At 31.9% G+C, this 14,014-nt stretch overlaps 1 protein-coding gene across 1 annotated transcript; it reads right to left on the bottom strand.

The window, feature by feature from the left end:
* Window positions 1-3,968: 3,968 nt before the first annotated feature.
* LOC105146539 (synaptic vesicular amine transporter) lies at window positions 3,969-13,046 on the bottom strand. Its single transcript, XM_011056859.2, has 7 exons — window positions 8,186-13,046; window positions 7,897-8,106; window positions 7,303-7,569; window positions 7,189-7,229; window positions 6,577-6,723; window positions 5,936-6,257; window positions 3,969-5,740 (listed from the first exon to the last, which is right to left on the bottom strand). Exons 1-7 carry the CDS (start codon window positions 8,277-8,279, stop codon window positions 5,523-5,525), a joined length of 1,299 nt encoding a protein of 432 aa, XP_011055161.1. The 5' UTR covers window positions 8,280-13,046; the 3' UTR covers window positions 3,969-5,522.
* Between the last annotated feature and the right edge of the window lie 968 nt (window positions 13,047-14,014).

Below are 14,014 nucleotides of genomic sequence, written 5' to 3'. Positions count from 1 at the left end.
TTAACACTGCGTGGTTTGTTACGCAACATACGCACATGCGTACATACGTAACTTTGACGTACGTCCATCACGAGAAAATCGGACGTTTACATCTATATATATATACAGTGTGCCGCACATTTTCCTTTAAATTTTTTATTTTCGCTGTTTTTCTCCTTTCACTTTTGACTGAGATTAGCACAGTATTTTAATTTCCAGAATAATATACTTGGATAATCGGACTTCCAATTAATTTTCCGTCAAGGCCGAATTTAAATGAGACGCCTAATTTGCCAAAATCAATAAAGTTTTAACCTTAAATATTAATACAATTTGAATGTAACATGTAGTTAATTCTGCATTTAAGTCTTTTATCAAACTTTAACTAAGACATTATCGATTATGCATTCACTCAGAAAATTGCCAAGTACGAGAAAACAGAACACGTTTTCTGAATATTTTGTATATTCAGATAGTGTATAGTGTCTTCTTTAGATTCTTCTTTGCATAATATTAATACGTGAGTCGGAAATATGTATTCTTTCTTGAAGTTATCTTGATTATGTTAAAATTACGCAAACGAACTGATGCACGTCTGGTCTCTTGCTATTATTTATGCTAATATGATTTTTATCTATTTAATTAGTTAACATTTTTATCCTTTTATCTTTGACAAAGATATTATTTATTTGTTTATTTTTTAAAATAGATTAATTGAATAAGGATCACTATCTATTTTACGAGCTTCTATCTATGACGTCCAATCTTGCCACCGAAATCAATGTGTTTACATTGATGTCTGTTATGGACGAGAAATCAAACGCATTTCTGAATTCCCATTTCTCAAGATTCTTTTTAGGACAGCCAGTCGACAATTAGTTGTTCCGATTTAAAATGGATGTCCTCACGAATAACAGATATAACGTCGAGGTCATTTAGTCAAACTGTCACAGCTTTATCTTCTTTTTTTGTATTTTTCTTTTTCTCTTTTCATTATCTACTTTGCAATTTGATTTTAACTACGATTCTAATTCTATCGCGAGATTAATGCAGCAAGATTGAATTGTATTTTCTGCTACGTTACAAAAATAAGTCACGCGTTTAGTAAAGCGTTTTTTTACGACAATCTGCGAGGTCTTGCCGTTACTTACAAAGTTGTATCCAAGTATTTTGCATAATTACAATCACCAAAAGGAATTATTTATACTCTTGCGATTAACTTACTTATGCAATGTTTTGTGATATGAAAGTCGAGGTGTTAATATTGGTGGAAGTTTCTAAGTATCATGAAAGGTTAAATAAAAGAGCGCATATAGGATTTTCACAGAAATATGAAGCTGTGATAGAATCTTCAATATTTTCTCGCAAAATTATGTTTTTTAAATTATAACATTTTTATGGAAATAATTCATTTTGATCAAACTACATGGATATTATTCTCAACTTTTTCTTGATTTTTTTCTGCAATGATATTAAAGTATGGAGGAAGATTCAAAGGATTTGGGATCTCAAGGTCTGCTTCGATTTTCGCGTATCGGCGAATTAAGTTTTGCGGAGCCGCACACGATAAAATATGTGTGACACAGCCGATATAGGTGGACAAATTGCCAGGAACATCGATATCGCCTAGGACAGGATTTCGTCCTGTTGGATTCTGGCCAGGGTTATGGTTTCGAAAATGGGATAACGGTTTAAAGGATGAGAAAAAAGAAGATTGTGGGGAAAATAAAAATCGCGAAGAGGATCATCGAGATTTGATAGTTGCTAAATGACTTTTTAGCGATGACGAAGAGGAAAACGGGTCAGGGATTGAATGAAGGCATTAAATTTCACTCAGGGTCGACGACGAAGGCTAACGTTTTATCGCGTTTACTTTACGATCTTGCATGCAACGCCGCGTTACTAATCTCTGCCGCATCACGGAATACGGAGATGGCGGTTGGAATTGGGATAACGCGCAAAAGAGGTGTGAATGTTTAAAACTGAAAAGCCTTCATTGAAAAAAAGAATAAATAAAGATGTTATTCGTATAGGTCAAGTGCTAAGAATGAACATTTCGAGAGAAACTCGTGAAACTCATTAGATATGAACATATGTGTGTGTGTGTGTGTGTGTGTGTGTGTGTGTGTGTGTGTGTGTTCCGTTTTTGCCAATCGCTTTTGTGTAGATAGAGCGGACTAAACTGAGTCGAAAAGTTTTTTTACTATTTTGCAATTTTCGTAATAGTTAACAAAATATTAATTACTAAAAATTGCCAAATATTGATCTTAAATAATTTTTTACTCAAATACTATTAACTTTATAGAAAAACTGCAACAGACAAAAATCATTTATTTTCTTTTCATAGAATTCTGAGAATTTTTTCAAAATTTTTTCAGAATTTTTTAATACTGTATTTTCTCATGTTAGTAAAAATGAGAAAATGCAATACTAAAAAATTGATAAAAAATTTTGAAAAAATTTTTAGAGTTCTATGAGAAGAAAATAAATGAAAATAAATTTTTTTGTAAAGTTGATGGTATTTGAATAAAAAATTATTCAAGACCAATATTTGGCAATTTTTAGTAATTAATATCTTGTTAACTATTGTGAAAATCGGTAGAGGACTTTTCGATTCAGTTTAATCTGTTTTATCTACACAAAAGCGATTGGCAAAAACATGCTGTATATATATATATATATATATCTTAATATTACGCATATAGCTTACAAATTCACATTGAAAGAACGATTTTGCTGAAATTTCTATAAATTTAGTTAGATATAGATCTAAAAATATTTTTATTTGGATCATAAAAATAATGATATAAGACACTCAAACAACTAGTTAGAATAGTAAAGCCCTTACAGTTTTACGTAATTATTTTTATGGCATAATTATTTTCAAATTTATCTACACTGAAAAAAATTTTTAATTTTAATAAATTATTTGTTTGAATAGTACCCATTAAATATTTATATCAAATATAAGATATATATATATATATATATATATAAAATATAAAGATATATTTATTTAATACAAAAACTATTAATTTGATTTAATAATCATTTTTTTTATTGAGTAAATATGTATTTATTCACTCAATAAAGAAATGATTGTAAGTAAAGTAAGTTTAGTTGGCACTATTCAAATCAATATTTATTAAACTTTAGTACACACATACATTTTTATAGTGTAGCTAAATTTTTAGATACTTCAGAAAAACCATGCATGAAATGTATTGTAGATAAATACGAATTTTGTATTTGTGAAAAAGACTATGTAAACACACGATATATAACGAACAGAAAATTTCTTGTGAAGGATAGGTTATTTTATAATCATCTAGTGAAAATGCTTGATTAGGAAGATTACAGAAAATGATCTCATCTTCTCGTCATCTTCATCTTCCGTCTCTGTATGCTACAATCATTATTGCTATATCTCATTTATTTACTTTACCATGTTATTTTGTCATTATTCCGAAGCTTTGCATCACTAAAGGAGGTCATCAACGTTTCGTTATACAGGGGCAGTCGAAAAAACCATTGGACCATCATCAAGCTCTTCCATTAAATATGTGTACGACGTTCTTTCGTCCATTCAGTCGTTTAGTCGTTCAGTCGTTCCTTCTTCTCTTCATCGTCGTCATTTGCGTTTTATTACGGTTCTCTTTACCTACCTCATTTCTAATGATGTGGTCGACAGCTTTTGTGCACGACGCGCTTTATTTCGTATAGAATTGAAGTCGCAATATGGACCCCACGTATATCGATTTTCTATTTATAGGATAATTTAACTAGCTTTATATATAATTATTTGCTCGTTATGGAATATCAAACAGAATTGATCTCTTCGGCTAATTACAGATACATACGAAATGATAAAAAGAATGATTATATTGTCTCTGAGGAAATAAACTGCAAGGAAATAAAATAAGAGTGAACAAAAGTTACACAATTTATATAAAAAATCATAATGCAATAAAATAATTATTCTTTCAATCTTTGTTTAATGCTATTATTTCTATAATTCATATATAAAGTCATTTACTATCATAGAAAAGAAAGAAAATATGTTTTATTATCGATTTTACAATTGAAATTAGTATACTCTTGCGGAATATACATTGGGGTATTATGAAAAAGATATACATACATGATTCGAAAGGCAATGTTAATTATAGCGATATATAATTTCGTAACAAACTCATCGATTAATTAATGACGTTAGTTCTGCACTATTAATAATTCCAGCCCTGCTGTTAAATTAATATACAAAGTTTTTCGAAGGGATACTTCATTTTTAGAATACTGTCCACATATGTCCCATACGCCCACGGGGTTGATGTTAGCTTCTTTCGTGGCGACGATGGCGGTGGCGCGATTAGTTTAACACCCTTGCTAATGATGATCGGCGTTGTTCACCGAGTAAACCCCCGGGGTGCGAAGTTACGCCCCATTTCGCCTCCTCTCTTTCTGTCTCTTTCCCTCTCGCCCTATCGTTCCTCGTTTACAAATCCTTCGACCACCAACGACATCACCGTCCTGTTTACGTTTCTCCTCCGATTTCTTCGAAGAAAAATAGTCAAGATTTATCTATGCTCTTCCTACGATCGATATTTACGTCAATCGGACAACCGAAATTATTAGACTGTTCGCGTGCGAAAAATCGTACAGCTAAAAAACGCTAATACATAATTAAAAGTACGAATGATCCTTTTATTTTGTATTATTACAATACTATAACTTAAATAAAAGATTCAAATGTAACCAAAATATAAAAATTTCGCGAAATTAAATATCTAAATTAAGTATACTTCCACTTATATTTGGAAAAATATTATTGATTTTTAATTTTTCCCCGCGTTTCTAAATCCCGCGCACAAATTCCTCGTAATATCCTCCGATTTTGTACGCACGATCGATCGAATACATTGTATACTGTACGGTGATCTACGTGAGCTAATGACAAGTCAATGCTTGCGGCATTGTGTAGAATTGTTAATGCAACGTAAACGAATTTCGCTGTAGATTGAGTGCATTAATAAGCTTTCAGAGCTATCGACTACAGCGATCAATCGATCGTCGTCAATTCCCACTAGCAGAAGCGCGCATTTCTTGTCCTGTACCGCTCTTGCGAATTCAGCGAATTCCTGCTCTTCGATCCGAGAAACATCGTCGTGCCATGGATGACAGCCTCGGGGATGTTGTTCGGCCAATAATTCACTTGGGTTATCAATTACGATGAAGATATAGTTCTGTATAGCGCACTTAATTGGAGACACAATAACATTACTAGACACTATTTTGAGGTGTCCAAAAACAGATTTAATGATATTTGATGTGCGATTGTCTACTAAAATGAAGACAATAGCTCGCGAAAATTATATAATAATTAGAAGATATATTGTCTCAAAAAACATAGCGAGTAACCGACACAATGTATCTCTTGAAATGGAAAGAAAAAAATGTTAACGTACATAACAATTTACAAAATTTTCCGAGTTAATTAATATGATATTCAGTTTGTGATTGTTGCTAAAGTGAATTATTTATTGTCAAAGATCTTCGTCGGAATCATGAAATCTTTCGTAGGGTGTGATGGATTGTTGAAACGTTTCGTAATCCTTCTTTTCCTCTTTCTTCGCCAACAACTTTCTCCGTTCCAACGTGAGATATATTAACAACGGACAATACGCCACGTTCACGATGCCCACGATTCGCATAACCCATGGGAATCCAATGGCTTTAACCATTTCGCCGCCTGTGATGGGTCCTTAAAAAAAGCGGTTTACGCAGTATATATTTTCTATAATATATTCGAGTTCTTTTTAACCATAAATTGTCTCAATAGGAATTGGCGTCTGCCAAGGGCGGATTTGACTTTCACTTTATATTTCTACTCTCTAAAATTATTTTCTTTTGTTCTATATATACAATCAGGCAAAATTTTTCGATTGGAGTATCTTACCTAAGGAGTAAGCCAAACTGACAGCCACTTGTTGGATCGAATAAACGGGTCCATAATTGCCATTTCGATCTACTAAGCTGGCTAGTAATGGTACTAGAGCTGCATCCGCGACGCCGATGCCCAGACCCATTCCCAGATGAGGGAATATCAACTGCGACATTGTGTTCGCCAACGGGATTAGAATGGCGCTAACGCCAACCACGAACATAGCCAGGATCGCCACTTTGCTGCGCCCGTAACGATACGCTATTACGCCGAAGAAGTTGGTCCCGATTAAATAACCCACGCTGTCTGGTATAAATACTGTACCTAGTTGCCATTTCTGCAAAAGTTAAATAGTTAATCAAAACAGTCCTTTTCTGTATTTTAACAAAATTAGAATTTGCAGAATTATTTGCAGACGTCGAGCGTCTTAAATAATTACTTAAATAATTAAATTAGGTTTCTAACTTTTTATGCTTAGTTCATCAACATTGATCAATGTTAACTGTAATTTAATGGAATTTTGATTGTTATATGTATATTGTCTGATTAATTGTGATAATGATTATACGAGTAGTAATTAAATATTGAATTTATGAAATTGTATCCAAAACTTGCCATTGATATGTTTCTTGAAATAAGATCTCTTTGTCACAAACCTTAGGTTTTATGTGAGTCCGAAGCCAAATTGGCAAGCAAGGCTCTAGTATCGCCATCGGCGAAGTTGAGCACCAAATTGCACCGGAGATAATGAGGATGTGTGGATTAGATAATAAATGTAACCAAGTAGGTTGCTGCTTGCTTGTCTGATATATATAAAAAAATAAAATTTAATTAACAATTTTTTCTTTAATACATATAAACACGCAGACTTTAACATAAAATACGGGTGTGGCGACTCACCACTAGAGGTCCAGCGACGCTCGCATCCGAGCGAGTTGGACCTCTGATGGTGAGTCGCCACGAAAAATTTATTATTATTTTAAGTCTTTAGAAATATAACTCTAATATAATTTTTGCAATACTATTAACAGTTACAATTTATTTAAAAAACGATAGAATTGTGTAGCAGACTCTAAACTTTTTAAAAAATGATTCTTTGAAAAAGAATATCTATATCTAATATATATATATATATTTCGAATAATAAACTTTGCTCTACGCATTTATTTGTAAATATAATTTTATTTGTAAATATAATATAATTTTTTTTATTATCTTAAAAAACGTACGTAAAATACATATTTTAAAATAATGAATGTCACATATACCTCGATGTTTGTTTGAACATCTAATGTTAAAATTTGCAGACCTGAGAAAATAATGTATTTTTGTGCAAAATATGCGCTTTCGACAATTACAATTATAAAAAAAGATTTACTTACAAATTAGTATAATAATGAGACTGGATACCAATAGAAATGGTGCCATTTTTCCTTCGAGATCGTAGAGCACGGAACCGATCGGATAGCCTAAAAGAACGCCTAAGGCGATGCTACCAAGAACGAAACCCATGATTTTAGATCTTTCATCTTCCTCCGAGTATTGAGAGGCGACCAATGACATGCCGGAAACTGCTATACACGCTGAAGCTATACCTTGAATGCTCCGGGCCAAGAATAATATTTCGTATGTTTGTCCAAAAGCGAATACTACGACACAATGAAAATTCGAGTTTATAGAAGTTCCTTTGAACTTTATTTCAAGTCTTTAACTTCAGGCACTAAATTAATGGTAGTTTCGTGAAAGCAAACGGTAATTTTGTAAAAACAAATTTAAATTTCACAAAATAATCGAAAAATTTTTTAATTTAAATTCAACTTGTAACAATATTTAACTGATATTTCATTTTTTACTTCATTTTATTTATAATAAAACAACGTTTTTGCCTGAAATCATGAAATGAGAATCAGGGATGAACACGGAATTCCATTCGTTGAAAAAGCACAGATACGGATGAAAGCTCGTCTGTAACTTACGTAGAGCAGCCAGCAAGAGGCTGAGATTTCCCAGGAACAGAGGTCTGGCATAGCCTAGAGTACCGGTGAGAATGCCCACGGCCGGATTCAAAATTAATTGGACCAGAGCCTTTGAGCTTAGCAATAATCCCACTCGACCGTTTTCGTCCTCTTCGATGTTCGAGGTCGTATTCGCGTCGAGCGTGCACAGGTAATCGGGGATAATCGGCACTGAAACATGTCCGAATCAGCGAATTGTTTAGTCCGTGATTTGTCCTCTTCGTCTTTCTCTCGGGTTAGTTGTAATTACCGACTACCGTCAACAGGACATTATCCAGGAAGAGGCTGAGATAGACCACTACGATGGTGATCATGCGACTGTTTTTCAGATCGCTTAATCTCATCCTTGCTCATTGATCTCGGTTTAAAGTAAAATAAAATTGAATACACTGATACGAGTCACTATATCCACAAAGAATTTAGTAAAAACTTTAGGGATTTAGCTTTAATAAAAGTTCGAAAACAATTTTTTTAATTCTAGATAATTAATATATTGATAATTAATGATTTTTAAATAGATAATATTATTCAAGTATAAAAGTAAAATATAAAATAAAATTTAATATTCAGCATTTGAATCTTCAAAATAAATTTTAAGAAAAAAAGTAAACATGAAATGTGAAGTATAGATAGGTTCTTTTATTTAGAAGTATACTATTTTGGACGATCTACATTTCTCGATCTATTTACTCAAAACGAATCTCTTTTGAATTCCAAAAATTGCACGTTTCTCTTTTTTCGCTCTCTCTCTCTCTCTCTCTCTCTCTCTCTCTCCTCCTTCCCCCTCTCTCTCTCTTTCCGTCGACTTGATAAGCACGTAATTCAAATAGTTCGAGAATTTTTTCTTAATTTTTCTTTTTTTTTTGTCACTTGAAAGGCCGTTCTAAACGTGACTGGAAAGCGAATGAGTTTCGTGCGGGCTTTTATAGCCGCTGGAGCTCGTCCTTGCGCAGAAGCTTTTTCATGGGGGGCAACATGAAGGTTGGTCTGGATAGCGCGCTGTTTCACGAGCCGATGCACTTTTCGATTTATCTCCATTATAGCGACTTATCGGCCGTCGCCAGCCGCTCTGATTTTCGCGGTTTTCATGATGGTCTTATGATGTGGAAATAAACCTTAGCATGTGGTATAGGAAAACGCCGGCGACGAGGCTGACGAAGGAGCTGCGCGCGTTTGATAGAATTTTCGGAGGGTTGCGTACGTGTATGTTTTTTTTTTTTTTAGATATGAGCTACGTATGCGATTGGTTAAAATTAAAGATTTGACAAACTGAAAATTTTATTACTATTGCGTTTTCGATCGATGTCAAACTTGAGTTATTAAGCAGCTATCATGATTAAATAATTTTCAAAGCGTAGACAGTCACAGTCGATGTATTATCAAGTATTTATTATAATATCTTATTTGTCTTCATTATTTCAAAAAATAAAACTCGAAAATTCAATGTAAATTTGTAAGTACTATTATTTAATTGTAGAAGCTTTATTTATGATGTTTATTATAGCTTCAACATTATTGATATTTCATACATTTCTTAAAAAAAAAAAAAAAAAAATTAGCTCTAAAACCGTCAGTAACTGCTGTTGAAGTTTTGAGAGAGATTTTCAATAATGGAATAATTTTATATATCGCTGAATTTTAATGAAGGTAGCTTTGCATTTAGCATCACCAGAAAAATAATTAAAAGGGATGAAATGGGCAAATGACGAATTGTTCTCTCATACGTCGCACTGCGGTGAACGCAAATTTCATTTTCGCGAGTCCCTTTGTTGTATACTCGCTATTTCGCTATCTCGTCATCGATATTCCCGCAGAGCACACACCTGTGTCCTGCTTGCGAAATTACGATCGACCATAATGCAATTTTGACGTTGAGGTACATGCCAAATTGATTCTGCGCCGTGTACGGCACAGCTTTCCATTCGTGTCCTCCTCGCATGTAGCGACGAACTTCTGTCGTCGAATTGATCAACGAGCTTGTAAATAATTACGGAGAAGTTCAATGTTTAGCAAGATTTATACTTATATTTATAATTGCGTTTCCGTTAAAGAAGTTAACTAGAATCTTGAGATACGATTTATTAAATAGATCTTGAGAATCAATTTAATATCATATTTATAACTGCGATTTAATGGGAATTACATGAGATGAAGAAAAGACAATCTGAGTTTTATTTTATAACTTCAATAATACAGACTCACAAAAAAAAGTACCCTGGGGTGCAGACCCAGCTATTCTTATGTATTTTGAGTCGCTGAATACGAATCTGACATAAAAATAGGACCATCCAGAGCAAATTTTCAATCTAGAGCAAAAAAATGAGTAAAAAAATGAGAAAAAATGGGTCATTTTTTCGCTCTAGATTGAAAATTTTTCCTGGATGATCCTATTTTTATGTCAGAGATTCGTATTCAGCGAAAAGTATTCACTCAAAATATATATATAAGAATAGCTGGGTCTCCACCCCTACTTTTTTTTGTGAACCTGTGCGCGCACAGGCCCACTAAATATTATATTTTCATAAAAAGTCTGGGATACATCTATCAAATTTGTAAAACATTCTAATTGTTTACCGAGCAACACGAAAATAAACTTTAATCTGTAAATAATTACAGGTTTAATAATCTGTTGAAATAGAGCAATTGATTGAATTATCATTAAAAATAAAAATTGAATAACTCGCGTGTAACAATTAATTATTTTTTATTATATAAGTAATATATATGTATATTAGGAATACAACGAATATCCAGCAATTATCGAACCAATTTGGCTGATTTTTTTATAATTCGATCATCTGGCCCTTGTGAAAAAGTCGTTTTCTACAATTTGAATAGAAATAATTATGCATACTTAAAATATAAATTCTCAAAATATTATATTATACATATGTATATCTGGCCAATCTATAAATTACATATTCTTTTATTAATGTTTAAGTATTAATTAATGTATTGTGTTATGTAATGTAATGTAACATAATTAAAAAATTAAATTAAAATAATTTTTATCTTTTTATTCTTTGCATATTATATTTTTGCTACATATTATTTTTTAAATATTTTACATTTTCCATAAGAAATATGAACATTTCTGTGTTATCAGACAATAATCTATTTCCATCTTCTGTATAAATATTAAATTTGTACAGCATATTTATAATAGTTTACACAAAAAGATTCTCTTTTTATTTTAATAAACAATTTTCAATTTTTCATTGTTGTTGTGAAATTTCTGAATAAAAATCTGATTATCCGATTTTGCCGGATGATATCCGGTTATTCGACAAATCCGCTGTGTCCTTAATATTTACATACATAACAATCAAATTGAAATTGTCTTATTAATTAAAATTTAAATAATATTTTTATTTCAAAATATTACTTTTGATCGAATGGAATTATACCTTAGGCAACACTAATTCATAAAACAAGACGCAAAATATGCGATAACGGCCTATCTTTGAAATATAATAAATGAAATATTGCATGATTTTATTTTATAAAGTTTTACATTTTTCGAAGCAATAGCAACCTGCTGATGGCAATAACAATGCGGCCTTGGTATTCGTTATTGCTCTGTATACTGTGTATACAGCGCGTTGTGTTTACGCAAGGTCGTCACCATTTGCACATTGAAACTCGAACCGGCAGGTTGTTGCGAGAATCGTTCCGTGTGTCATCGCGTTATTACTCTTCGAAATGTGATCGCGACAAGTAAATATTAGAAAATATTAAACACCGTCATATTACATGATTACTAAGCCCTCCGCCGGCAATATTGGACTTTAAAAATACAGTCGATTTTTGGATTGAATTCTGGTTGATAAATTTAAATCTATAAAAAATAACTAAAATACAATCCAACTTCTATAGTAGTGAAATCTCATTGTCAAAGCTTTTACAAGTATGTAAGAATTTTTTCAGATTTTTATACACTGAAATAATAAGAATTTGAAGTTCGAAGATTCAGGTTACGAAAGATGAAAATTTTATTATACATTGCCAACAAAGAATTAGAATAAAATGATTATTAGACCACATAATTAAGGATTTGTAAATGTATCGAGATGACTATTGCTTATCGCAAAAATATTTTGTGTAATTTATTTTATTCGGAATAGGAATTGTATGGAACGGAATAGAGAACGGGAATAATAAACTATTGTTTCGTGATAATGGGGTAATTAATTATGTACACATCGCAATGTATTTAGCGATACCTTTTGAATATGATAAAGCTCGTATCGTATTTTGAATTTATGATTTAAATATAATTTGCCTATTATTTAGTGATTAATAGAGCGGAATAATATACAAATCACCTGATCAAGTTATTCTAGTAACGAGAAACTGCGTTATATCGATTATATATTAATAATTAATTTGAAATAGAAAAAACGGAACAAAAATTAATAAATGTTAATAATCGGGCAGTGAGAGTATTATTACATCGCGATAGTTGGAGCGCAATTAATGTAATATATTGTTGACAATTTCACATTTGGTTAAATACAACTAATTGATGTGTGATTGATGTCTGAACGTTTCGATTTCTTTTAAATCATTGTCAGTAATGTTGATATAATTAATTTTCTTTCAACGTCGATACATAAAATTTTTCCAATAATTTCATATGACATGTTGAATATGGAATTACTGGTTATGATCTATTAAGGAGGATAGAGGATGAGTTGAACAATATAAACTTATATCATTTCATCATAAATAAATTCAAATAAATTTACGAGTATCATTATTGTACTCGTTCATAATCACTTGATTAAGCAGCGGAGAGACAAAATTCTCAACTGTAAAGTAAGAAAAAGTTTATCCTCTGTCGGTTTTAGAAATTAAATTTCAACAATTGCGGATTAAGAATTGCGGATTCAATTTTATGTATAGACATTGAAAGAAAATTAATTATACTCAACATTGCTGAAGATGGCTTGAAAGAAACTGAAATGTTCACACATCAATCAGTTTGTATTTAATCGAATATGAAATATTGTCAACAATATATTATAGTAATGCGCTCTCACTATCCAGTTATTAACACTTATTAGTTTTCGTTTGAATCTCTATTAAAAATTTAATATAATTTAAAAAAAAAACGGAATGTTTAACGTACAATTATTTTCCAGGATACGTTAAACGCATGTCGGCGGGACTAAATTGTGTACGACCTTGTAACGTTTGTTTGGGTACGCAAGATTATTACAAGTCGAGATGTCATTCATGTGGCGATACTTGAGTCAGCAGGTAGCGCGTCATGTAATGATCGAAAGTGCCGTGCAAAGTACGAGCGATTATTTTATTGCAATGATTAACATGCGCGACCGTGTTTTTGCGAGAGTTATGTTGTGTCGTGTACGAATAAGCAATGAAGGAATCTAACAATGAGAAGAGCCTCGAAGTCTATAAGTGGAATCGAGTGACGGCGCTATAATAACAATGGAATGAGTAAATAATTATCTTTTCATTCATTGTTACTTGTTACGGAAGTAATCATTGTACGCACAGATAATAATGATTTTTCTAGATATTTATAAATTATTTTAATCGTTGCTATAATTAGATACGTATATTTTTATTTTGCAGATCAATGCAATTTCTATCACAACCCTGTTCAGTGCATCGTATCGATATGTGTATGTGTGTGTGTGTGTGTGTGTGTGTGTGTGTGTGTGTGTGTGTGTGTGTGTGTGTGTGTGAGTGACCGAATATTACTACTCTATAAATCTGAATTAATGGATAATCTCGTCAAGTATGCCACTGATAATCAGTGAATGAAAGGTGAAATCCCTAACGTAGCTAAAATTTATTATGTGATCTAATGATCTAACCTTATTAATGCAAATTCATTGAATATGATATTGAAAGAATATGATATTAAAATGAACATGCAAAAAATATCAGTATTTTAATTATATAATTTTCAATTATCTTCTCTATATGAATATGCTTGATTATCTTCCCTCCCCCCTCTTCGAAATGACACGTTATGTATAGAGAATATCATTATCTTCAAATAGTAAAAGTTTCGAACAAATCTTAAGAAAAAAAAGTTATTTTGCAA

This window comes from Acromyrmex echinatior, chromosome 4, assembly GCF_024713525.1.
Source record: "Acromyrmex echinatior isolate Ae372 chromosome 4, ASM2471352v2, whole genome shotgun sequence".
Taxonomy (NCBI): domain Eukaryota; kingdom Metazoa; phylum Arthropoda; class Insecta; order Hymenoptera; family Formicidae; genus Acromyrmex; species Acromyrmex echinatior.
This window is presented reverse-complemented; position numbering and strand designations above follow the sequence as displayed.